This window comes from Dermacentor andersoni, chromosome 5 (assembly GCF_023375885.2).
Source record: "Dermacentor andersoni chromosome 5, qqDerAnde1_hic_scaffold, whole genome shotgun sequence".
In the NCBI taxonomy this organism is placed as follows: Eukaryota; Metazoa; Arthropoda; class Arachnida; order Ixodida; family Ixodidae; genus Dermacentor; species Dermacentor andersoni.
The window spans coordinates 164,730,146-164,755,577 of record NC_092818.1 but is presented as its reverse complement, the minus strand read 5'-3'; the positions used below and the strand labels follow the sequence as shown (position 1 = coordinate 164,755,577).

General features: G+C 46.4%; 1 protein-coding gene across 1 annotated transcript; it reads right to left on the bottom strand.

The window, feature by feature from the left end:
• Window positions 1–1,732: 1,732 nt before the first annotated feature.
• Window positions 1,733–24,895, bottom strand: LOC126531568 (venom allergen 3-like). Its single transcript, XM_055071254.2, has 8 exons — window positions 24,790–24,895; window positions 24,528–24,738; window positions 19,828–19,949; window positions 7,583–7,664; window positions 6,524–6,708; window positions 5,979–6,079; window positions 4,685–4,782; window positions 1,733–3,591 (listed from the first exon to the last, which is right to left on the bottom strand). The coding sequence occupies exons 2-8, from the start codon at window positions 24,694–24,696 to the stop codon at window positions 3,344–3,346; spliced, it is 1,005 nt and encodes a 334-aa protein (XP_054927229.2). The 5' UTR covers window positions 24,697–24,738; window positions 24,790–24,895; the 3' UTR covers window positions 1,733–3,343.
• Between the last annotated feature and the right edge of the window lie 537 nt (window positions 24,896–25,432).

Sequence of the window (25,432 nt, the reverse complement as noted above, 5' to 3'; positions counted from 1 at the left end):
AATGCGACCGATAGCCTACAGGTACGGTGACGTACAGATGTTGGCACAGCGCTGTGTCGCCGCTTACCGCTTATTGTGTACGCGCCGTGCGAAGTGAAGTGTAGTTGATTTCAAATCGCCAAGGCCAGAACTGAACTATAAAAGCAGTTTCGTTCGACCTAACTGCTTACATTTCAGTTCAGGTTCGCCGGTAGCGGGTGCACGAACTTGACGGCACCAGGTTAACCTTCGCTGAAGATGATCGACATTGGCTCAAACTTCATGGGCACGGCTTGAGAATGTTGAAGCTTGTGCATGTCAACTTGGTAGACGTGTCTGACTCATTTTGAGGACGATTAATTATATATACAAGCGAAGACGCTGTCGCTATCGTGTTGTCTGTTCGACGGCTGATCACACGGGGTTCGGTCGAACGATGGTCGGCACGCTGATTTTGCCGGTGCCGTCGACAAGAAAGCTCGTCGCAGTACAACTCGCGCTCGTCGGTAGCAACGTTGTCGACTTGGTATAATAAAATCGTTTCAGTGACGCACAATAGTCGGTCAGTCGTCGGAGTGAGCGTCTTGTCGGTCTCGTATCTACCCAATGTAGCCGCGCCTTACGAGTACGTGCAGTCAGGCACGCGCTGCCATCACCAGCAAGTGAGGGCCGACGCTGCAAGAAGACTTCGTCAGCAACGTGATGTACTGAAGTGTCGCCCAAGTGTAACGCACGGGTTTTTCGTTAAATTTTCTAGCCATCAATGAAAGGCGCGCGCAACTATCTGGCTCACGGTGCAGTCCGGACAACTCGGACGATGCCCTGGCCGCTTTCTCTTTTAAAGTGGAGTTGCAGCCTTACGCTACGCACGTTCACGGCACCGCACCGACGTCGAGCAACCAGTAGAGTTTCGACCGTTTCAAAGCGGTATACGGCACGAGTGTTTGCAGCAGCGCGCGTCCGAGCGCTTTCTTTTTTCTTTTTTTCTTTTCGGGGGACTTTCCGGCGCGCGGCCACGCGCGCGACTCTTCCAAAACGTTTCGCGACTAATCCGGGCAGGGCTCATGCGCCGTCGCGCCATGAAAGAGGCGGATTGATGTATTGTAGATGAAACGCTGTCCTTGTGTGGGCTGGTGTTAAAGCTAACAAGACAGCAAAAATATGTATATATCTTGGAAGTGGAAGTACACCTTGACAGGCAACCAAGTTTCTAATCTTTGTAGGCTTCTTGGATTTCAAGAAAGGTCTATCCTGTGAGACCCAGCTTGCATTATTTATTCATGACATCAGCTCAAGCATCGATCATAATATTCCCATAGATGCCCTGTTCCTGGACTTCGAAAAAGCATATGACAATGTGGTACGCAAACGGCTATTCCTTAAGCGCTCTCACCTAAACCTTAACCTCTCTGTCTTCGACTGGCTGTGTGACTTCCTCACAAACAAGAAACAATTTGTCTTCCATTGGCTGACATAAACAGAAGAAGAAGAAGTAGAAACAAAAAGTTAAAGAGAAAGTTAAACGCTTCTAGAACTGGGTGATGTGGGTTCCCTTTGTTGGGTGTTACTAGCAGTGCAAGGAAATCCAGTCTTCTATCAATTAATGTGATATGTAGATTTTTCGGCGCGCTTCTTCTCTTGAACGATTGGGCGCTGTGGGGAGAAAAGCAAATGAGGTACCAGCGTTTGGGTAGCTTGCTTTTCTGGCACGGTGCAAATCAGTGTTTGCCAAACAATAAATGTATTCAGAACGTACAAAAAATATATATATTTTTATTGCGAACGTATATCGTACATGAGCAGCGCGTATACGAATTTACGCGCGCCTATGACTTGGAGAACGGGTGATGCGGGAAGTCGTATATTTACACAACATGAGAATGCGGTCGTCACATGACTGTTTCTCGACGAACGTGCACAAGATGCTTCAAAGAAGTGTTGAAGGAAAGAAAAGAAGTAAAATAAACGAAAAAGAGGCATGAAACTCTTTGTGGGTGCTACAACGCCGCTATTGCATTCGTAATCTGGTCATCTGTAATAACGTTGAGCCGTATTGACAGATGGATCACATATGTGTGCATTTCAAGAAATTACAATCAACATCTTGGTTTTAGTATAGCGTGCTATTGAATCTACGTGATGTCCACTAACAATTATTAACGCCTTAATTTTGCGGTAGCGATTTGTTTACCCTGTATAGACCATGCAAGAAAAGGCTATACCTCTCCTTTTCTCTCTCTATTTTTTTACTCCTGAGGTCACTTGCTTTGTCATTTCATTGAGCCGCTCGTTCCTTTGAGTTGTATCACAGACAAGCAAGGCAGCAAAACGGTTACGACCTTTCGCGAGTTGGATGCTATATACTTGAAGTAAAAAGGAAGTATCGCCTCTGCTTTTCACCGCCATGACTTAAGTTGCTCTTCGCAAATACCATAACACGGTAATGCTCCTTTCTTCTTTTTCTGGAAGTGAAAGCTGCGACTTGTTTACGCACGGAACACTTGTAATTGATCACTGGTGCGTGTCGCGAAAGGCTATAGCCGCGCTTGCGCTGCAGACGTGGCGGAATTCGGTAACTTTGTTCACGGAGAAGCAGACTTCCGTAGTTATAGGCAGCGAGTAGCATACTGACATAAGCACTTGAGAAAGCATATCAGATGCCAGCATGCTAGCACACGTCTAAATAAACACGGGTCGTTGCCTTTAGTGCCATTAGTGCATAAAATTAGTGGAATAATGTAATGAGGAGGCAATGACCTACGACCATGGTCGTGCTTTTCGTGAGGCACATAAACATGCATGAACAGTTACATTATATTGCCTTTAGCGCCACTATTATTGAACAGCAGCTCGAAGGCAAACACAAAGCCGCGATTTGAGCTGTACAGGAACGCCGGCTCCATCTCGTTGTGCGTTTTTCCGGCTTCTTATGCGCCTTTCGATACAATACCTTACTTTGTTACTCTCCCCTCGCTCTTGCCTTCGCTTAGAAGGCAAGAAAATGATAAGCGTACAGCGCCAACGTAGCAACTGCGCCGTGCGTTTGCTATATTGTATGAATGTCCTGATTCGGTGTGTATTATATGCAAATTCGATGTGTATTGAAGCTCCTGTCAATTCGACTGCACGAGGAAGGCGGGCGCGCTTTTTTGAGCAGAGCAGTTCGTTTCATTTTCGCCTATTGCGACGATATAGAAATTAGTTGTAGGAAACTTCCTCCGCCTTTCAAGTATTTCCGAGGAACTCAACCGGTCATTGCCCTACGCGCGACACAACTTGCCTGCAACGACTGCAGCGCATGCGCAGCTTCGTGGCGCGTAACCTTTTCGCGGAGTGCGGCTGCAAGCGGCAACAAGGAGATGCCTTAAGCGAAAGTGCTTGTGGAGTTCCGTTTCTGCTTTCCCGGCGAAGTCCTGCGGATGCGGCCCAGCAGGAAATAGTTAGTGGACGACGGCACCGTGCCGGCGATGGAGGGCACAGCGGGGTGGTTCAGCAGGAACGTCTGGTACGACGTCTGGAAGGGGCCGCTGGACACCAGGTGGGTCGCGCTGCTCCCGAACGTGCCCTCGAGGTCCTCGTTTTCGTCGTCGCCGACATAGTATGGGTCCTTGTCTGCACAGTTAACAGTTGATTGATTGATTGATTGATTGATTGATTGATTGATTGATTGATTGATTGATTGATTGATTGATTGATTGATTGATTGATTGATTGATTTCGGCAGGGAAGCGAAACTGCGGCCTCGTGCTCAGCAGCAGGATGCCATTGCCACTTCACCTATACTTGGCGAGTTCGCGTTCGACAGTTGCGCGAGGAGCACGCGCACGAAAAAAATATTAATTCAAACGTCCTCGTTGTCTATAGCGCGGGCGTGCGCTTTGAATAATTGTGCAATTGTTAAAGAGTTCTCTTTATTTATGTAGTTAGCATAATCGAAGCGACGCAAGGCATCGGGAATTAAAGCAGAAATGCTAGCCATGAGTAGAATTCAGTTTCAGCTCTGTGCGCCGGGAAATCAAGGATCTCACGTTGGCCATCGTCGGTGCAGAACATTTGTATAGCTGTAGTTTTGTTTCGTGCATGCGTTAGAACTTTATTTTTACTATTTTTGTCTTCCTTTGTGCTGATGCTTATGCGTTTGAATGTTAATTTGATTCGTTGCGGTTTTCGGTCTCGCACTTAAGTGTGACATCCCATCATCCGCCATTTGGTTCTTTTTGCATTTTATCATGTTTCTCATTTCGTGCCTTTCAGTTCTTGCAGCACAAAGAGACTGAAAGAAGCCGCGCTTAAAAGCGTGCAGTTAGCTGGTGGCCCTGTGGCCTAAATCAGGAAGGATGTGGCATCATTAGCTGTCACCCACTGGATTGTTCTGTCTAGGCAAAGTTAAAATGAATTTAAATTGAGTACACATGTGAGCGTTGGTTTTAATTTGACCGAATACCACACTCGCCCGATGAAAAAAAAAAAGAAGAAACACTTTGGTGGTCTTACGTGCCTAAACCACGATTTGATTATGAGGCACGCCGTGGTGGGGAGGGGAAGGGCTCAGGATTAATTTTGACCACCTGGAGTTCTTTAACGCGCACCCAGTGCACGGTAGACGGGCGTTGTTACATTTCGCCCCCATTGAAATTCGGCCGCCGCGGCCGACCTGACGTGTTTTCGTCGAACATTAGACTGCGTTAGATCTGAGGAGCCTCACCGCAGAGCCCGCTGTAGGTGTTGACTGCCGGCACCAGGCCTGGTCTGCACGTGGCGACAGGCGACTGCTCGTACATGGAACCGCCGATGATGTTACCGCTACAGTGAAAAAAAAACAAAAAAAAACATCGTTAGGCCGATTATTTCGTACGCATTTCGTTTTCATATTCTCTAAGGAAAGACGTGCTGGCGTTGGCGTACTGTGCCGTAAAATATCAAAAAGAAGATTTAGTTCGCACTCAATCGGCAAAATTGAGCTCGCAGTTACGTCTAGCGTAAAATTTCCACATGACCTACCGTCACTTCGTGAAAGCTAAACTTCAGTTTCCATCACACGCCCGAAGATTAATGCTATATCGCAAGCGATCGTCAGCTGATGTCTCTCATTCAGCGTTCCCTTTTACACTACACGTGAGTGAACATCAATAATTATCTGCGCTTAAGTTTATAGTCATACGGTAGCACTTACCATCGTATGTATTATTCGTTTAACAAAATCAGAAAGCCCGTTTTACTTGACTGATTCAGTTAAAGGAGAAGATCCATCCTCAAACATAAATTAATGTTTCAGCAGCATGACACGAAAGAAACCTTTTGTAAGTACACTGCGGCCGAGAATATTAGGCGTCTGCTGTTGAATGTCTTACTAAATTTATCATTTACATTTACTTTCGCTACTTTTTGACGCCCCTCTATGCCTCGCTCCTCGGTACCTAGCCCAGCCGGTTAACCGTCTCGGCTAGGTACCGTTTTCAGAGTTCAAAATATTTGGACCATAACAACTTGCGTCGCTGGCGCAGAAAGCAAAGTGAGCACTGCTGCAGTTCCTCAATTCGACAGGTCATCGTAATAGTTTATATAGACTTGCGTAACTGCGCCCGGTTAACTTGCCTGTATTTCCTTTCTACTATGAAAGTGCCTGTTTTATTCAATCTTCAGCAAACAACGAACTTGTGTAGGCCGTGTTTCTTATCGATTTCAACACGTAGCCATATCGTTTGTCGGCAGGCAACTCGCCGATATCAATCTCAGTACACACGTGCTGTTCGCGTGGTCTTTTAAAGACGCGGATGTATAAAATGCACTTTGTGCGCTGCAGCCGATGCACAGAGTTCGTGCCGAGTCATTTGTACGCAGTTATCAGTGTAAGGGAGAGCGATAGCACGACACAACACCCAGTTGTGTCCACTCGAGCGTGCCTCATCACTGTGTTGACAAAACTCGGAGACGACCCTCGATATCTGGCACGCTCCGCGGTGAGGGCAAGAGCAGACCGAGATAAGGCGGCCACTCACCCTGGTCCGTAGTTGCACACGTAGATCTTGGTCAGGCCCCGGACACTCTGGCGATAGTAGGCGTAGCCGCAACCAACCTTGTATGTGTCGGCCCAGACGAGCTGCGAAGAGGAAAATGACAAGGGGAAAGTGAAATTTGAGATCCGACAGAGATGCGCATGTCCAGAATAGACTCGCGCGAAAATGCTTATTCGGCTAGTTCCGGTCTCGCTTTGCGCTCGTGTCGTGGTACGTGTGCATATGCAACTCTTTCAGTGAACAGTTCTAGCGTTGGACAAAGCAAGAGAAAAAACAATTGTAGGTGTTTTACATGCCAAAACCACAATCTTATTGAGGCACTTCGTAGTGGGGGACTCCGGATTAATTTTGACGACCTGAGGGGTTTTTTAACATGCACCTAAATCTAAGTACACGGGAAAGAAGAAACTGAAATCGGTTTCCGAAATTTTTAGCGTCTGAAAGACGCTCCCAAGTAGCGTTAAAAAAATCACTGAGCCTGCCATCAAGTTTATTCCGTTGCTGACGTCAGGTGCATAGCAGTGTACCTGCGTAAAGTGTCCGAGCTTCTTGCTGAACCTGAAGGGGCTGATGGAAGCCGACTTAAAGTGGAACTCTGTGGCCTCGTTGTACCAGGCGTAAACCTGCGAGTCCCAGTCCGGCTCGTCTTGCAGGTCGTCCTCGAAGTCGTACGTCCAGACTAGCGCCACGTTCTGGCCCACGTGGAAGCGGCCTGCGGTAAAATTCCACGGCAAGCGCACCTTGTTAGCAAGGAATCCTTGTCCAATGAGGGCAGACGGAATTTCATCGCAGGCATGGAGTGATGATGATTATAATCATCAGCATTCTAGTTTGTGTCCACTGCACAACGAAGACTTCCTTCAGGCATTATGCTCACCTATAATGTATATATATATATATATATATATATATATATATATATATATATATATATATATATATATATATATATATATATATATATATATATATACACGTGTGTGTGTGTGTGTGTTAGCTAGTGAAGAATGTGGGGTGTTGGCTATCCTGCTCTGGAGAAGAGAGAAGGGGAATAGAACGAAGGGATAGAGAGAGAGAGAGATGGGGGTAGAGAGACGTGCACGGACAGCACTACAGAGTCAAAGGCGCTTGCACAAGCAAGACGTTCTTAGAAAACACAAAAGTACCTTCATTGCCTTCTGAGCCGATGCTCGGTGGATACCATCAGTCAGGGTCCGCCAGTAGGCAATGCTGCGGACGTGCACTACTGCGGCGCGGTTTCCTAATAAAACCGGTCCAATGTGTTACGACTAGGCGCCTGCAAGTCTGGCTGTATCGAAGTGTGCTAAGAGAGCTTTCCATATAAGTGGTCGCCGTTTTTGTGCGCACTTTCTCAGTATTGTGTGGGACGGCGTTTCATCGACGCTCTTGTAAAATGCCAAATGCGTGAGTATTAGATACGAAAATTGACTGTGAGGTGCGGCAAGGAATACGTTTCTCGATAAAAAGAAAAGAAGAAGAAAGCCTTAGAATATGGCGACACATCCGTGGAGCGCTTGCGTAGCAATGCTTATTGTTAACGTATTTCGAGAAATGATTGTACTCACTGACGCTCCTTTCTTTGTCGTGGCCGTCTGTGCACTGGTCGGCCCAGCGCTGAGCGACAGTCGCCAGTTCATCGTCCCAACTCTGGAAAAGTATATTCGAGAAAACATGTATGACACTCATGGTTTATTGCTCCAAACGTACGATAAAACGACTGCTGGAAGGACAGAAAAAGAGCCGCGTTCCACAGCAAACGCACGTTCCCGTACTTAAATATAGTGGGCACCTGCCACTGTGCCGCGACCAGAACGTGAAGGTACAGGAGAGAGAGGAATTATTTTGGGGAGGCAGGGTAAATATTAAGGGGGTCGAGAATTATGGTCGTGCAGTGCGCAAAAGCCTTGCAGACTCGCGCATGGCGCGCTCTTCAGATAAGCAACGATGACACGTCGGCGATGCGTGCCCGCCACCTGATCAGGCTGTTCTTATTTTTGGCATATATAAATGAATAGATGTTCGCACCAACGGATGGTGCCAGCTACTCATTTTCACATGAATCACATTGAAATGCATCGCACAATATCACAAAGGTAAAAGAAAAAGACACGATAAAATCGCACGCTACAGAATGGCACACTTGAAATGTCGCAAACACCGCAGTTACAGTACTGATACATAAACTGTTACAAGAGAGAAAAGTGATAATAAAATGACGCATTATAAATTCCAGGAACACCATAAGTGTAAAACACACACGCGCTATGCCACATGAGAGAAAACTGCACAGAGCGTTTGCATATATACATTGAACATGTGTGATTTTTACCAGTCAGAAATGGGCCAAGGGTTACACGGGAAAATGCCACTGTTATGGTCATTGTTTAGTTACAGTCGCCTGTGAACAAAACGACGTATATGTATACGTACTGGAGCGGGAAAACTCGAGTATATAGACAGTGTGAATATACACTTGAGTACGGCATCGTATTTGTAGTGCGCGTATCGACTCAGCTTTCAACCTTTCATCTGGCGCAGCAAGCCTGTGAACAGGCTGACATTTCGCGTTTTCATTAAAACTATTAGGCATCTTTTATTTTCTAACCGAAAGTGGCGATCAGCGCTATCGAGCGTGCACTGCGCTTCCCAGCATCGTTCTCTCTCTCTCTCTTTTTTTTTGAGTTTCTTTTTCATTTGCCGACGGATGTCGCCTGTGAGTGGTACACGCTTTTGCGCGAGCCACCCTTTTTTTTTTCCTCGCCTAGCCATTTTATTGTGTGACTACATTTGGTTCACCTGCGGTCAGTTTAAGCCTGCGCGTTGTTTGTAACAGCCCTCTCTGACGGTGTCGGTTACCAAAGACGGCTCACGGAGGGGCATACTATAGGCTGGAATGTGTCTATACTAATGTTTCAGTACTCGTTCTCTTCGATACTACTGTAACGGTATAATGTAAGATGGCGCTCTCTGAGAAGCTCGCCGTCTGCTTGCTTCGCGCCAAAGAGCTGAGCTGCCTTCGAAAGGCAGAACGCGCAGACCGATTATCGGTCCGAGCAGTCGCGGACGTTCCTTGACGCGAGACGGCAGCGATGTGGGTTACCGATTACGACGGTGAAAGTCCACGGCTGGAACCGGTTCTTACAAGACACTAAACGGCCTGTGGCACCCCGAGGCAACATCCCAGGGCACCAGCCTGTGCGAGGCCTTGCCTGGTGCGCTTGGATTTCGTCGGCGCAGTATGGCTAAATATAAGTCAAAAGGAAAATAGCCGGCTCACGGCACCTCTTATTTTGCCTTCGCCACTGTTTGCCTGCATGCGGGGTGTGGTGCCACCTTGAACACTAAATAGGGCTTGCCTCGACAGACGGTTATGCGTTATTAATGTGGCCTGCATGGTGGTGCGTGGTATTCGTCGTTGCGTAATCTTACGCCTCTATGCTTCTCTTTTCACTGAGCCAAGCTGTATATTTGGCTAAATACTTGTCCGAACTGAATAATGTTAACGAAAATTATGTTTTTCGGCATCGTCGTAGCGCAAGTAGCTCGTTTCTTTGCTTGACAGCATGTGGCGCTTGAGTGACGTGTTTTTGCGGGCTGCTAGTGTGTCGAGCTTTATACGTGAAAACAAAAAGTGTTTTTAAAAATGTGTAGCATTTGTACCCGAAATTAGATTTATGTATTAGCTTCTGCACAGATAAAACAAAATTTTCTGTTTAAATTTAGAATCATTTGCATTAAACTTCTTGCTTAATAGAATCACTTGCTTTCTGATTATTACCATCGAGGCCACTTGTTCTCATTCGCAGGAGTTCCTATACGTTACTGTGTCCTGTCACTGATACCTCTTCCTTGTTTCGTTGCGTCAAGCGCCGATAAATGTGGCGAATAATCGGATATAAACCGATTAAGAAACGCCTATAATCCTTGATTAATACTTGCGCCAAGTGGGTTTGGCTGTCGACAATAATCGAAAGCCTCGTGGCGTGACGCATAAATGACTTTGATTGCCTGATCCGCGATGTCGTGGGCGGGAGCGTAAAGCGTGAATTCTTGCTTCGAAGTGTTTAGCGTAGATAAATTAGCTGCGATATAGGTGCGGAGAGTTTGGAAGCACGCACTTTCTGCTATTCCATTTCACTTCTATGTGGGCTGAGGTGCCATGAGTAATGAAATTTGCTAAAGTGCTGACTGTCATGTAAAAATTAAAAAGACACAAATAGTGGAGGTCGTAATGTCACAGTTAAGCGCGATCGAGGTCAAAAAAAAAAAAAAAAAAAAAAAAAACAAATAAACGATCGAAAACGAAACCCCAAATCAAATGCATCCACTTTGTCACACGAAAAAAAAAAAAAAAGAAAAAAAAGAAGAGAAAAAGAGGGAGAAGCGTACGCAGGTATTTCTGCTACATACATCGCAGCGGTAATCAAATGTAAAATTCTGTGCTCCATTCAGCATTTGACTAAACTTTGCCTGCAGTCATTATACGGGATGTCGCACGTGCATAAAACGTTTTGTTGCATTCCGCTTCTACGATCATCCGCACTGCACCGTTCTTTCAACCATGAGTATGGGTGTCACAATTTTAAGACTTATTGCGATTAAGCAATGATTAACTAACAAAAATAATAGCACTTTCAGCAAACAAGCTGGAAGAGGTATTTTTGCCTTTCTTTTTTGTGTGTGGATGGATGGATGGATGGAAAAACTGCCTCTGTTGGTCTCAATGAACTGCGGTTGGGAATCTCTCCATGAGTCAGACAGGACGGATGGCTTATTCCATCGGTTAAGTTTAGAATACTGCGATTTCGCGCATTCTCGCGATTTTCTTAAATTCCCTGCAGTCAACGGCTCCCTAGAGCGCAGTAGAAATTCGAGATAATGACGCTACATTTTAGTGCGTTAGTTGATTTCCTCAAGTTACGACAAACACCTGACTGATTTTATGTATTTATTTGCATATTGGAAATGTTGGAAACTAGTGTTTAAAGCATTCCATTATGCGTGAATGTACTGTCCGCGTACCAGCGTCACTTGACGGCACACAGCTTCCAAACATTATGTTACCCAAACAGGCGCAAAAAAAAAAAAGAAGAAAGGAAAGGCTTGTCGCGTAGGAAAAAAAGGCATTGCGTGTTGTATATATATATATATATATAGCGCTCTCTTGAGCGGCATAGCCTTTCAGCGAAATTTATTTTGCGAATTATGGCGAAATGACAGCGTGAAATGAAGTTACCAAACACTTAGAAGCTCGCACACAAAATAAAACGTCCTTCACAGTGCGTAACTTCACCCGCGCAGTGAAATTTGCATCGGAGGAGCTTCACTGCCCTTGAAATATTCAATGTCAAGGTGCCTCTCGGCCTAGTAGCTCGCGAAAGGACCCAGCGTGCGGATCTGAGAGCGATAGGTGCCCCTCGCGGATCTCTCCGCCGGCCGACTTTTGACAGCGGTCCAAGAAAACAAGCCCGGCGCCGCCTGGCCGAAAGAAGTGGTGGGTGAGAAAGGTTGGGAAATGTTGGGAGGGGGGGGGGGAGATGCCGGGAGGAACGGCGAGCCAAAAGCATGAGTACGTACGGGAGTACTAGTTCTTTTATTGCATGTTAGCGTATATTTAGCAGTGCCAGTCGTCAGACAGCACCCTTTGTACGTCCCGCGCGCCCATGTGCTTCTGGCTGACGCGCGGAAAATACTCTCCTCGGTCTTTGCACCGCTCCGGGCCGTTGCTGATAATTATAGCTCCACATAGAGTATGGGAAATATGGTTTAGAAAGCCGGGTATTCCAAATTTGTATACGAGAAGAACGCTTGAAAGTGCAGAAAGACAGGAAGAGAATTCAGTTTAAAAATATTCTGCACCATCTGTTAAGCAAGGACTCGGGTAATAACATACATGTTGAATTTAATGAACGGAAGAATCCGACTCGCAAGCGTTTAGTTTCTTTTTTTTTTTTTTCAGCCGGGCGTTCGGTGGCCTTTTCCTCCAAGCTCGCCACGTTGAATAATAATAATAATAATAATAATAATAATAATAATAATAATAATAATAATAATAATAATAATAATAATAATAAATGTAAACTCATGTCCTTCACTCGTCGTCACAATCCATATCTCTTTCATTATTTAATTTATAACACACAGATTGAGCAAGTACAATCATATAAATATCTAGGAGTCACCCTCTCTTCTAATCTATCATGGCAGGTTCATGTCGGTAACATCATTTCAGCATAAAACAAAACACTCGGCTTTCTAAAACGTCACCTTCGTCTTGCCCCACCACATGTTAAATTGCTCGCGTATAAATCACTTATAAGATCCAAATTAGAATATGCATCCCCCATCTGGAGCCCACATCAAGCATATCTAATCACCGCATTGGAAGCTGTGCAGAATCGTGCTGCCCGATTCATTCATTCCTCATACTCATATGACGTCAGTGTTTCATCCTTGAAAGCTACATCCGGACTGTCACCCCTCTCTTTTGGTCGTCGCATTGCTAGCCTCACCCTTTATCACAAATTCTTTTATTCTCCTCTCAATCAAGCACCGTATATCGCCGCCGCATCACGCATATCTCACCGCACCAGTCATCCCCTTCAAGTTGCCCGCCCACTATCACGTACTACTACGTTTTCAGCTTCGTTATTTCTTCGAGCAGCCACGGACTGGAACGGCCTACCCCATGACATCGTCGCCATCGCTTCAACACCTGCTTTTCAAGAACGCGTAACAGATCACCTTCAATGTTAAATCACCATCGCTGTTTGTCTTCCTCACTACAAATGTAATCCCACCCCTTATGTAACACCCCCTGAAATGGGGGCCTTTAAGGAATAAAACTGAACTGAAACTGAACTGAACTGAGACAAAACCGCGGGAACGATATAGTGTGTAGCGCCGCTCAGCTATTGTCTCACCTATCGCGCTGTCTCATTATTCACCTGTCAAGGTACACCTGTTCGCAGAGTACCGAAGACGCGCTAATGCGCAATAGTACACTCGCTTTAGTTGGTATGGGTATATCCGAGGGGGGGGGGGGGGGAGGAATGGAATGAATCTGTGTGGCCAAGTTCGCGGACCGCTGCTGCAACTGTGCGTACGTGTTGCGGGCACTTTGAGATGTACTGCTTTCCTCGAGGATACAGAAATTTGCTCATCCGCCGGCGTTGTATCGCTAACCTTCAAAGAAAGGACTTAAGCCCGGGAACATCGGCAAGAGCGAGTAACGCTCGTTAAACAATAACAAAACGAGTAGCGCCGTTTCCTGTCATAGCAAGTTTCGCGCACAGTATCTGCACACATGTACACCAACTGGCACGGAAACTTACGCCCACTCTATCACCAACGCATGAAGAATAAGTGAATAGGAGCGCACTTGAATATGCGCACTGTATACGCACAATAAATCACGGGCTACACCGATAGTGCACGACTGGTCGAAGCTGAATCTTTCGTGACAGTCCACAATAGTAAGCGAATTACTAGCGATAATATGTTTGCTACAATGTATAGGCCTTGTGCGCAGCGAAAACAATCTATTGGAATTCAGAACTCCCGCGAGCGATTAGGCAGGCAATAATCAGATAGTGAACGCGCCGAGGAACTAAATTTATTGAGTCAGAAGCGGGACAAGCCGCTGCTTCAAAATATTTGCCAAGTTAAGTACGAATAGCAAAACACTAATCTTGGTTCAATTCATGAGCGGAAAATTTAGATAGCTTGGAATATTCATCTAGCCCCGATTTTAAGACAAGCACCATATACGCTGCTCGCGCCGTTTGTACATAGGTTAATCAGCTCTGAAAGCGCTTTTGCATCTTCTCTGAAGCTGCGCCCAAAGCTTCGTGTTGTCCACCCAGTCACCGTGTATGATATCTCCCGAAACAGGGGCTTGCTAAGCGGCACCGGCGTCATACACATCCATTGGAAACACGGATTCAACGGAGGCAGTTGAGGCAAGCAATGGACGCGTCACCACGTGATCAAACATGGCGGCGCCCACGGTATCGCCGCGAAAAGGGTCAATAATGTGAGCGTAGGTTGTGTATTATCAGTATTCAGGTATGCGTTTGCCGTTTTGAGCCAATTAAGTGCAGCGCAAACATTAATCAACGAATGGCATTCACAACAGCTGGAAATGCCGAAGCGGGCCGTGTTTTGTTATCTGGTGAAGCATTTTATTCCGTGCCGCCACGTCACCACAACCATTAAAATTAAATTCTGCGGTATTAAGTGCCAGAACCACGATGTGATTACGAGGCGCCGTAGTGGGGGCCCCTGGATTAATTTTGATCACCTGTGCCCTCAATGCACGGTACACGGCCGTTTTTGCATTTAGCTCCCACCGAAACGCGGCCGCCGCCGCGACCGGGATTCCATCCCGCGATAGCAGCACAACGCCATAACCACTATAGGCCAACGCGGCGTTTACACCTAAGCTATTGAAGAGTATAGCAGAACTATGCGCTGGGCGTTGAAGCGGCCAAACGACGACGAAACCCGGAAGCACGGCGCTCGTGCCAATGTACGGTGCAGAATCTGGGCGACCTTGTAGAAACAGAAGAGGCAGCTAGCGCCGCCTAGTTGAGATTTGCGTAAGCTTTGGTCAGTCGCTATGGCCTCCAATATTCTGGATCGAGCGAGGGCGTCAGTCTCAGAGGCCACGAAGCATTGCAGGGAGTGCCAGTTTTATTGACAAACCTGACATCAGCGCGCGACCAATTAATTAAATTATTGGTTAAATAACTTTTACTGGAATGAAAATAATTTTCAGGGCTTTCCGCCTAACAATAAACTAAGAGACATGCAAAAGTGCATGTGGTGTACATTGGCTAAACTCGCTTAATTAGGAAAGCAATATTTTTGTAATTATAACAAGGAAAGATTATAGTTTTTTCTTACACCCATGAGGAGGTAGCACGACCCCACACAGCTATAGCAAGCCAGCTAGCCTCAAACATTGAAAGTGCATTGTTATGTCATCTGCGGTAGCTTTAGATTACTTAACTTAGATGGCGAATTCGTCAAAGCCACGGTAGGGGTATACGGTCTTTACGGCGTGTGTTTCTTGTGCCATGTGTATGATTTCATGTGCGGTTTGACGTTGATTATTGCGCCATCACATACTTTCTGGCTGCACCTATGTAAAAGCGCTCTTTCCACTATCTGTCAAATGTACATATGTATGACGAGCGTCAAGCGAGCGAATAAACGCAAGGTCTGTGTCCGCTTCGTTGTTTACGTGTCAGTGCCCTTGTGTGTGTCGCCTGCGCATCGCAACTTGTACCTTCAGGTTACGTCATGCCAACACACCCCTGTCAGAATCCTCCTAAGCGAAAATGGCGTTAAGTATGGATCACGCAGACGCACCTGCATGAGCAGTTGATAAGACTGCCTTTGTTCAGCGCATTAATTGCCACACCTAAGGTTTCGCAGGATACTGCTGCAGAAAAGTCGTCAAGAACTTGCGAAATCAATCCGTGGAAATGGGTAATTAATGTGAATTAAAGTGAATTGAGGTGAATTAGAGGGAAGTAAAGTGAATTCAAGTTAGAACAAGTTGGAGTAAGGCGATTTAAGGTGGAGTAAAGTGAATGAAGTTGAATTAAAGTGGATTAAGGTGAATTAAAGTGGACTAAGGTGGAAACGTGCCGGTACAAATTCGAACGAGGTGAATTAAGGTGGATTAAGGCGTAATAAAGTGAATTAAGGTTGATACAAATTAGAGAAAGATGGAATAATGTGGAATAAAGTGGATTAAGGTAGAGTCGTGAAGGACACGTAACAATGTATGACGTCACGTATCATGGATGTAACCAATTAATTGATAATTCATTATGCCTTCGCATTCAAACACGTAAGGATACTTGAGTGACTGTCAATTTTTACATCGATGTTCTCCTTGTCTCCCAAGCACTTCGAATTTGTTTCCTTTAGCTCAATCAATGCAGCTTCAAATACGTTTTCGGGCACATCAACGCTTTCAAACCACGCGCACGGTTGACTAGAACACTGGTTCGGGCCGGTCTCTTAGCTTTTTTTTAATGATAGATATTTCTCCCCCTTTCAACCTTGCCGCGTGCCATTGAAATATGGATAGGCCTTCGTGGCAATGCTGTGTGCATCCGTGAGCCTGTCAGGTTTAAGAGTGAACTGCTATGCTTTTGTGAATGTTTTGTCAGCTTACTTTGTACTTGCCTTCGCCAACAGCCACTCCATAACTTCGTCGTGTCTAATTGTCTATGCGTCGCATCTTCTTACTTGTGACTTCACATATGACTCTTGCGTGTTCCATTAGTTTTATTTGTATGATTCCCCTTGTACAACGACGCGCTCACCGATTCTTGTAATTACACCTTAGTTGCTAACTTCCTCACGTAACATTCCAACTTCTATTTCTCCACGGCTTCTGAAGAAAAAAAAAAGGATTAATCTTGCCAGACGTGTGGAAAAAGTGTGCGATCTGCAGTCTTCGCTCGGGTGCAGAAAAGACAGAAAGAAAGAAAGAAGAAAGAAATAAGAGAAAGGTCGCCTTCATACATACAGACACTATACTTGCAACCTTGGAAAGAAAGCCATTCCCCCCATGGCCGCACGCTTCGGCAATGTACGTGGTGCGCGTAGCATTCCGACCGCGTCTACCGTTCTTCGTCGGCATCACACCTGCACGGAGCGTGTCACTGACCTCGCCACGGCCGCCGGACTACTACTCCGTCTGACAGTATCGGCCCTTTTGTAATCGTGGCAGCGACGTGTGACGCGCCCTGGCGCTTCTACGTGCCTGACGACACAGCGATTCGTGCGCGTTAGTACACGCGTGCAGCGTGTAGAAAATACAGTCTCGCGGATGTTGTCACGTGTGTTCTTGCTTATTGGAGATGCTGCGCCTGGCTAAATTTTTTTTTTTTTTTTTGCTTCGGAAATCCGCTTCTATTGACATTTGCGAAACGCTTGGCTGTTCTTGGAGGTCGTAAAAAAAAAAGAAGAAAAAAAAGAGAGCTGCACGGGACTTTGATCCCGCTTTCTGACATCTCTCTCTCTCTCTCTCTCTCTCTCTCTCTCTTACGTTGCCAAGGGCTGTGCTCCGGACATTGCGGACACTCGGCGCTTCTCTCTGGGTGATCAGCGAACGATTTTAGGTCGCATTTACCCTGTAACGTGCACTTGCCACATTTAGAATACGTGTGAGGCGTTTGTCCACACCGGGGGAAAAGAGAAAACGAAAGGAAACCCAGAAAAAATAATGATGGAGTAAAAAAAAAATTAAGAGAAATAAAATGTGCGGTGCACATCACCGGAGGTAAACGTAACGCGCTTTTTAGGCATAAATTCTCTGCGACGAGGTCCGTATTCACTATTGTCTCTTTGTCGAAACGCTAATGAACCTAGAGCACGATACCAAAGCTGTGAGTTCAGAATGTCTTTTATCCTGGCCGCGGCGGCCGCATATCGGTGAGGACCAAACGCGAAAACGCTCGTGTATATAGGTTTAATTATGTGCACTTTAAGGAACCTCAGGCGCTCAAAATTAATTTGAAGCCCTCTCTCTCTCTCTCTCTCTCTCTCTTTGGCATGACTCATAATCAGATCGCGGTTTTGGGTCGTAAAGCTCCAGACGTTATTTTTTACGGAATTTCTTTCATTCCACGAACTTGTGTTCAAAAAAGGAAAGTAGCAATCTAATCACAACGATAGCGGCGCGCAGTCGTCGGCCGTTGAATCTGAACTGACCACTTCTTCCGCTATTTTACATGTATCGATGCACATTCCGGAGCAATCACTGGTGCTTGCGTAAATTTCAGAATATATAAAAAAATTTGCGTTGCACGCGCGATATGAATAAAGACTTTCGCTGTATTAATGCCGACATCACATAAGTTTCCGATTTAGTAGGCGCATCTTGCGTTGAGCGATAATTTGATAAGAGTGATAACCCGGTGAAGGATAGCCACTCACCGAAAAGAAAGAAAACCAAAATTCTCGTGGCATGGTTGTTCTTACGTTTGAACTGTTTGTAAGAGCAGATGTCGACCGATCTTCGAGTTGAACATGTTGCAAGCGATGACGGCGGGTTAACGCCAAACAGCGCTCACGAACGAAATATTTTGAATTCGGCCCTTGGTGGGTGACCAAAGTATGTATGGAAGGTACATGTTATTCGGCATTTGTCAGGCTTGCTCCTGTGACCAGTATCGATGTTACTTTTTTGAAATGCACAGTAAAAAAAAAAAAAAAAGAAATGACACCAAGTGCGTCCCTTATACAAGCTCTGACATTGAGCGACGTCCGGTATGTCCTACATATATAGGCTCAAGTTGGCCTGTGATCTTTGCAGATATGTGCCAGCAAGAGCACGCGCCCCTCGCGTTGTATCGATGTGTTCTGTAGTTAGCTTTCAAGATGCGCTCCACGAAGCGTCTATAGCTAATATAAAGTGAAAATGAATAGGGGGAGGGAGAAAAGGAGGAAGGGGTGGGGTAGTGCGACAAGAAGGCCCACCGATTTCGAAACGGATCCACATTCAGGTATATACGCTGTTCACTGCTGTCAAGCCTCTTTTCCTCTCGGGATCTTTTCCGCGTTAAATTAAATTATGGGGTATTACGTGCCAAAACGACGATTTCATTATGAGGCAGGCAGTAGCGGGGGACTCCGGAATAATTTTGACCACCCGGGGTTCTGTAACGTACGCCTAATGCATGGTACACGGACGTTTCTTGCATTTCGCGCTTATCGAAATGCGGCCGCCGGTGCCGGGATTGGATCCCGCGACCTCGTGCTCAGCAGCGTCTTTTCCTCGTTGTCGACGCGTGAGAGATGTCGCCTGTCCGGTTCACTGACTGGAGCGTTTTATTTTCCGAGCAAAGCGCCGAAGCAATTTCTCGCCGTCAGCGTATAGCGTCGTGTTGCCGACTGTGAAGTGTCATAATGTACGATCGTGTCGATATGGCAGACAGCGTTGTACTCGATGTACAAGCACGTCGTTCGCTGACAAATTGGCATCGGGCTGCGCACGTGGAACGGAAGAGGCGAATCCATACGAGCTACAACGAGAGACGTCGTCGAAACTAATCGGTTCGGATATATTTTCGCCGCGCCTCCAATTGATTCAAAACAGCCGTGTAAAAGTATATTGATAAGAAACACGTTTGAGAGAGGGCAAAAATTGTCGCGGCAGCCGCGGTATAGGTGCATCTTTTGTTTCAGTGTTCTCGAATACCTATACTAAAGGCAGACAACGTGAGAAATAGAAAATCGCCCGACGTACAGAAAGCAACCAACCCCAACAAATAAAATAAGGACCATTTTTAAAAGCTAAGCCAACGCTAACTACATGTGTGGGGACTGCGGCCGCGAGGCACGCTATAGGACAATTGCAGTGACCAAGAAAGAGGCTGAAGCGCTGCGCAAGAGTAGCAGGGGCCAGCGAGCCGCAGTTCGGGCTCGGGTACACCCAGTTTGGCCTCCGAGCAAGGGAAGATGAAACCTTGAATGTTTGTGGTCTTCGCGTCTTTCTTGAGGACCAAGCCCAAGTGCGAGGAGCTACGTCCCGACATAGTAAATGTAAGCCAAAAATCTTACGAGTTTATCTCAACCGACGAAGGAGTGGAGCGTGCCGTTATTCGGGTCCTTCCAGCAGTGTCACCCGAAACAAGTCACCACCACGCTCGCAAGCAATTTCGGAGTCTTCGTATGCACTGTGCTCTACGCGTATAGGTACCATCCGTGGCAGAGATGTGGCAGCCGACGACAGCCAGAATAGGTGTACGTTTGAAATTGTGGTGCGTGGAAACGTTATGCTCACCAGCGCTCTCATGTTAGCAGCAGCGGGAAGGCCGCTCTGGTATCCACCCGCAACCCAGGCCCTTAGCTGGTTGTGCAGATCCACGATGTGTACCTGCTGGGCCTTGGTCACTCCTCCCGAACCTGCAAAGCGATGGAACGCTTAACATTTCAGAAAGAGCTTGCCTTAAAACTTAGTGTGTATAGTAATAAATAAACACTTGGCAAAAGAAACGAAACAGCGGATATTGACGCTTCAGAGACTTGTACTGGTCCCTCGTTGATGCGACATGATTAGAGCGTGACCCTTTCACATGTTGGAGAAATATTTCCTTTTTGTTTCCTTTGACGAGTGGTCGAACAGAGGTGCTTAACTTCTTCGGTAATTGACATTGCGGTAATACGTCCAACTGCTCACAACAGTAGCTTCTGTGATTCAATTACGGCCATGTTCGTAATGACATTTGATGCTTTAGATTGATATAGCTTTTAAACGCTGCAAAACCGACGCCACTAATTCCTTTGCGACGACCCTGTTTGTGAAATTCTGGCGCGTTGGCAGATTCTGAGTTCAGATTAGTAGTCAACGTTTGTCTAAGCAAAGTAAAACGCGATCGGAAATTTGACGCCAGCGCTTGTAGACCGAGCATTTATTCTGGCGTGAAAGCGAAAAGTGGCTTCCTGCTTGTTTAGTTCTCTACAGCGTGTGTCCCAGCTAAGGTTAGCCAAGCTGCGCAACGAAAAATAAAGGACATTAAAAAAATCACGGGGAAACATACAGTTACAGAAGCTACAGAGTTCGGTCGTCAGCGTTCTGAAAAACGAACACCGTAGGTATTAACATCTAATCTTGTACCGTGTTCTTAAATATCTTTTCTTTTTCGCTGGACAGCTTGGCTAAGGTTAGCTGGGACAGACTATGTACACAGCACGCCGTCTCGCTTTGGACTCTGTGACGCGACAAACTTGGGTTTTCCTTTACGAGTATCCGTCGGTAGTTTTCTATGCTGTGGTGTTTTCCCACGCACCTCAACACTGGCATCTCCATCGCCACTTATTGTACTTAGTACCGTGGTGCGGGCGAAGCACCACAATAAATAAATGTTTTTCTACGCACTTCGCTTTCTTTCTTTCTTTCTTTCTTTCTTTCTTTCTTTCTTTCTTTCTTTCTTTCTTTCTTTCTTACCGCCTGCAACGTAGTTTTGGTGACCACATTTGCCTTAAGGCCTGCGTCTCCAAGCTTTTAAGAAGCGCTTCGCTATATTTCCTGGTCGGTGGCTGAGAGGGGAAATCATTGGAAAAGCGTGATCCATCAAGGTCCTGAATTAAGAGAGCGCGTGTACACGTGTTTCTACATCTTTATTTTCTCATTCCTGACGCGGGATGAGTGATTGGACGCCTACTTCTTTCCTTTCGCACGGATGGGACGGCTGGGGTAAGGCCGTGGCCCTTTGCTTGAACGTCGATGTCGGCCCGTTTAATGCTTTCCCTCGGCGACGAACTTGCGACAGTGCTGTGGCAACAATAATGAACTACCGATGGTCCCACCTTGCCTAAGCCAGACTACGCGGCCGCCGTCAAATTTATACTCCGAACAGGCAAGATGCGCTTCTTTCAATTTTACTGATAAGATGCAGGCTGTAAGGACCAGTCTTGCTTGCTTTGATAATTTGTTAAAGCGTAGGCCCCAGACACTGGAGGGGGAAGGGTACCATTCCTACTGCACTGTAAATAAGAAACAGAGGATAGAGCAAGAAAGAGAGAGAGAGAGAGAGAGAGAGAGAGAGAGAGAGAGAGAGAGTCCACATTCTCCTGTTAGAGAAATAAGGGGAAAAAAAGTAGAGCTCTGAATGTTGGTTCGGAGTAAGTCTGACTATGCTTTACACGACCCCGATCAACAAGCATGCGCTTGGCAGGTTTTTTATTTTTTTCGTTGCCTGTGCGTCGACGGATATTAGCGGACTTGTCTGCTGCATGCTCAATTTTCAGAGGCTAATGTTCTCGTTCGAATCAGCCATTCGTCCTTTTTTTTCGCACGTTGACTGTTCCACTTGCACGAGTTCGTCAAGAGAAAAAATAGAAAGAACAAGGCTGGGCGGTCGCTGCGATGTGTACTGCGGGAAAATTTGACAGGCCACTGTGTGGCCAGCAACGACCGGCGTCACTTTCGTGTACTTGAACCTCAGGCGTCAAGTGATAGCTGAACACTTTTGTGTCATACATCGTTATCTCGTGGAGTTGCAACTGTAAATGTTGGGAAGCATAACGAAATGAAGTGCGCTGGAGCCAAAACGTGAAACGCACCGGCAGGAATCGTGCGGTTCATTCAGTCTCGAAGCGCTAAACACAATGCCACGTTCATCATTGTTTGGAGGACGGTAGGTTTCTTCTGCCGTTTGCTTTCGCGGAAAGCTGCGTGAATAGTTATATCCGCTTAAGTCACGCTTGAGCGGAAAGTGTAACCGATGAGCGGCATTGAAAAAATTAAAGGCATGAACGATACACGATTGTTGCGATTCTTCGTAGCAGGGGGCGTGTAGTTCTTAAGAACTTGAGAAAATAGTCGAACAATATAATGCCGCCATGATTGTGATCTTTCACCCGTATTTCAAATACAATTGATATTGACGGCACGTTTGTGACTTTATGCGCTTAAGCACAATTGAATGACCGGCCTTTGTCTATACAGACAAGATCCTAGAACTCAGACGTAGCTGTTCCTGGGCACACTAAGCTTTCAAGGCGTTATTGCGTTTTTTTAAAGATGAACTGGCCTGCGTGATATTTCTTCTGCACGTGTTTAGAGAACCTTCTCTCTCTCTTGTATTTTTATTTCCTTTCCTTCTTGCGCGGTGTAGTGCAGCTAACCAAACGCTTTTCCGGATAACCTCCCTACATTCCTTTCTTAATACTAGCTCTCCTTATACGTGTGCTCGACCAATCTCATTTGCAAGGCGTACAGTCTTTGCGTTACTCTCGCAAATATCTGAAGTGCCATTGTGTAGCCTGATGGTCTTGAGCTCATTTGTGTATCACTTGTTCACTTGCTGTTGTAATGGCTTATAATAATAATAATAATAATAATAATAATAATAATAATAATAATAATAATAATAATAATAATAATAATAATAATAATAGAATATCAGTTTATATCGGTTCATCGCACAGAAACCGTGGAAGGAAGGCTAAAGGCAGTACACCGACTGACTAAGGCCTCCGCTTCTTATACAAGAAAGAAGAAGAATCTGTCAGCCTAACTTCAAATTGCTTTCGAGAGCATTTAGTTACGGTTCCGATCACCGGACGCGCAGTAGCCGGCGCTTTGGGCCTCAGGGCGTCAACACCTCGTTTACATTCTTTACATCCACGTAATATGAAAGCAGTGGCTTCGGCGCTGTTCTACGCTGCCAACACCACACCATCAGCGGGCGCGCAGGGCGTCATATGACCATTGCCTTTCTCGTCGGCACGTGAATGCATATATGCACAACTCGCCGCCCCAGCGTTCAATATCTTTTGGCAGCAGTTCGTGTGTGTACACAGCGTGCCCGCGCGGGTGGCTCGAGTTGTGGGCGGACTTGGTGCGCGGCCCTTTCGACCCTTCGTGATTGGCTCCATGGTGTTGCGGCCGAACAAAAGGCCTCGGGCGGACAGACACTCGTGCAAGCTGGGGCTAGAGAATCGCTTTGTTGAACCCGGCGGCACCCGAGCGACCTTCGATCGCGTCTCGCTGTGATGCAATCGCCCCGAGGGTACGGGCGTCGCTGTCTTTGTGCCTGTCTGCGTGGCTGCCCCATACGGGCATCTCTCTGTATGAACGGACGGGGCTGAGTCACGTGGCTTTGACCGCTGCTCCTGCCAGCAGCGCCTGAGGTGCCTGCCCGCTGCCAGAGAGAAGCAGGACCAGCGGGACGGTGTCAGGCGTTGCGCGAATAGCGTCGCCGGTGGCTCTGTTTTGCTTCGCTAGTTGAAGGACGTAGAGACGTCGCGGAAATTGCTGTACATCGCGTCGTTTGTACGCAACCCTTAGGCTACTCTCAGGTTATTTCGCGTGTTTGCATTCGTACGCGAACGATCAAGTGCCTATCAGCGAACGTTCTTTGTGTACGTGTCGTCAGCGCGACAGTGTATTCGGCGGAAAGAAAACATGGTATGAACGGGACATCTTGACAGATCGCAAACAAATAGTTGGACGGCACACCGTCGCTGCGAGGCGTTAGCAGATGTGCGGCCCACAAATTTGCCCGCAGTAGCCGATTTCTGAAACATTGCGCTAAAGAGTTCTATTGGTTAACTTGTAGACACTTTTAATTGAACACCAAAAGGAGCGCTCGGTTTCCGCTGGTCAGCACCGAAGCTTTAAACCTACCGAAACCACAACACTCAGTAGACATATATGACTGATATTATCAGCCCAGTAATTTCAGGATGGCTGCGATTGTGGACGGAAACCAAAATTGTCAAGAGAGAGCTTCAGTTTCAGCTGCAGCTTCTGAGCTGAACTAAGCTGCTACAGGAGACGGACACTTGGTGTGTGTCTCGACAATTTTGGTTTTGGGCCATGGCGACGGAGGCTGAAGCGGTCTATATAGGTCATTCTACTTCGATTCAGGTAAAAACCCCTTTTTAAGAATACTGGCATAAGCCCAGCCTTTAAACCGAGAACGCTGTGACGTCTTTTCGGTCGTGGTAAGGTTGTGTATGTGGCATTATACTCACGTAGCAACTGCTTGCCGGGGCACGCCAGGGGTCTGTAGCGACATATGCTGTGACGGGGGTCATTATAAGCGCAGGTCTGAATCGGAAACAACTGCGGCAGCACTCCGGTCACCGTCAGGGAGAACACCAGCAGCCAGCTGGGTGCGTGGCGCAGTCCGCACAGCTCCATGAAGTCTATCGACGCCGACACGGCTCTCCTGGTTCCGGTGCGCTGCGAAGGAAAAGAGTGATGCTTGTGAGGACTTAAGAGTCTCGGTCTTACGTAATCTTTTGAGGACTCGTCGGTTGCGTCAGGATGTTTCCTGCTTCTTCGCGGGAAACTAAACGTCGATGACCGTGCGAGGGCGTTGCTTGAGGCCCGCAATGACTGTTGCTGTGTGATCGGGAAGCTACCGGAATTATTATACCGAGGGAGTGAGAACCGTATGAAACCAACAGAACAGGGAAGCTAAGAAAAGCAAAAGGGTAATCAAGTTTTCTTATTGAACTCTATAATTAGAGAGAGAGAGAGAGAGAGAGAGAGAGGCACTTATTTAAAAATAGAGATGCTTGATTTGGAGCCTGCTGTTCTGGAACATTTAAGCTTCTACAACAAAGTTACAACTTGGGGTGGGTAAATTGAAGAAGCCAAATTGACTCTTTGGAACTGTACAGTGTGGAGGGAGATTTGCGAAAGGAAAAGTTAGCGTCGACTTGAAAGTGCTATTTAAAGCTACAAAGGGAACTCGTGCTGCTAACTCAGAAAGCTTCGCAGTCAGAAGAAATATACTCGTCCTCGTGAATGGCAGCTTTACCTTTCGATGAATGAAATATAGAAGAATAGTACGACAGAAGAGAGCACTGCATGCAGGTACAGTGGAAATAGAAAAAAGAAGAAAAGGAAGAGGGGCTTTTTGTTGTAGGAA

Bases quoted from the DNA above. Each gene is read 5' to 3' on its own strand.
- LOC126531568 (XM_055071254.2), bottom strand. From the start codon at position 24,696: ATGGAGCTGTGCGGACTGCGCCACGCACCCAGCTGGCTGCTGGTGTTC. The intron at 6,709-7,582 runs GTGAGTACAATC...ATTTTACCGCAG, and splicing joins CGACAAAGAAAGGAGCGTCA to GCCGCTTCCACGTGGGCCAG. The intron at 3,592-4,684 runs GTGAGGCTCCTC...TTAACTGTGCAG, and splicing joins CACCTACAGCGGGCTCTGCG to ACAAGGACCCATACTATGTC.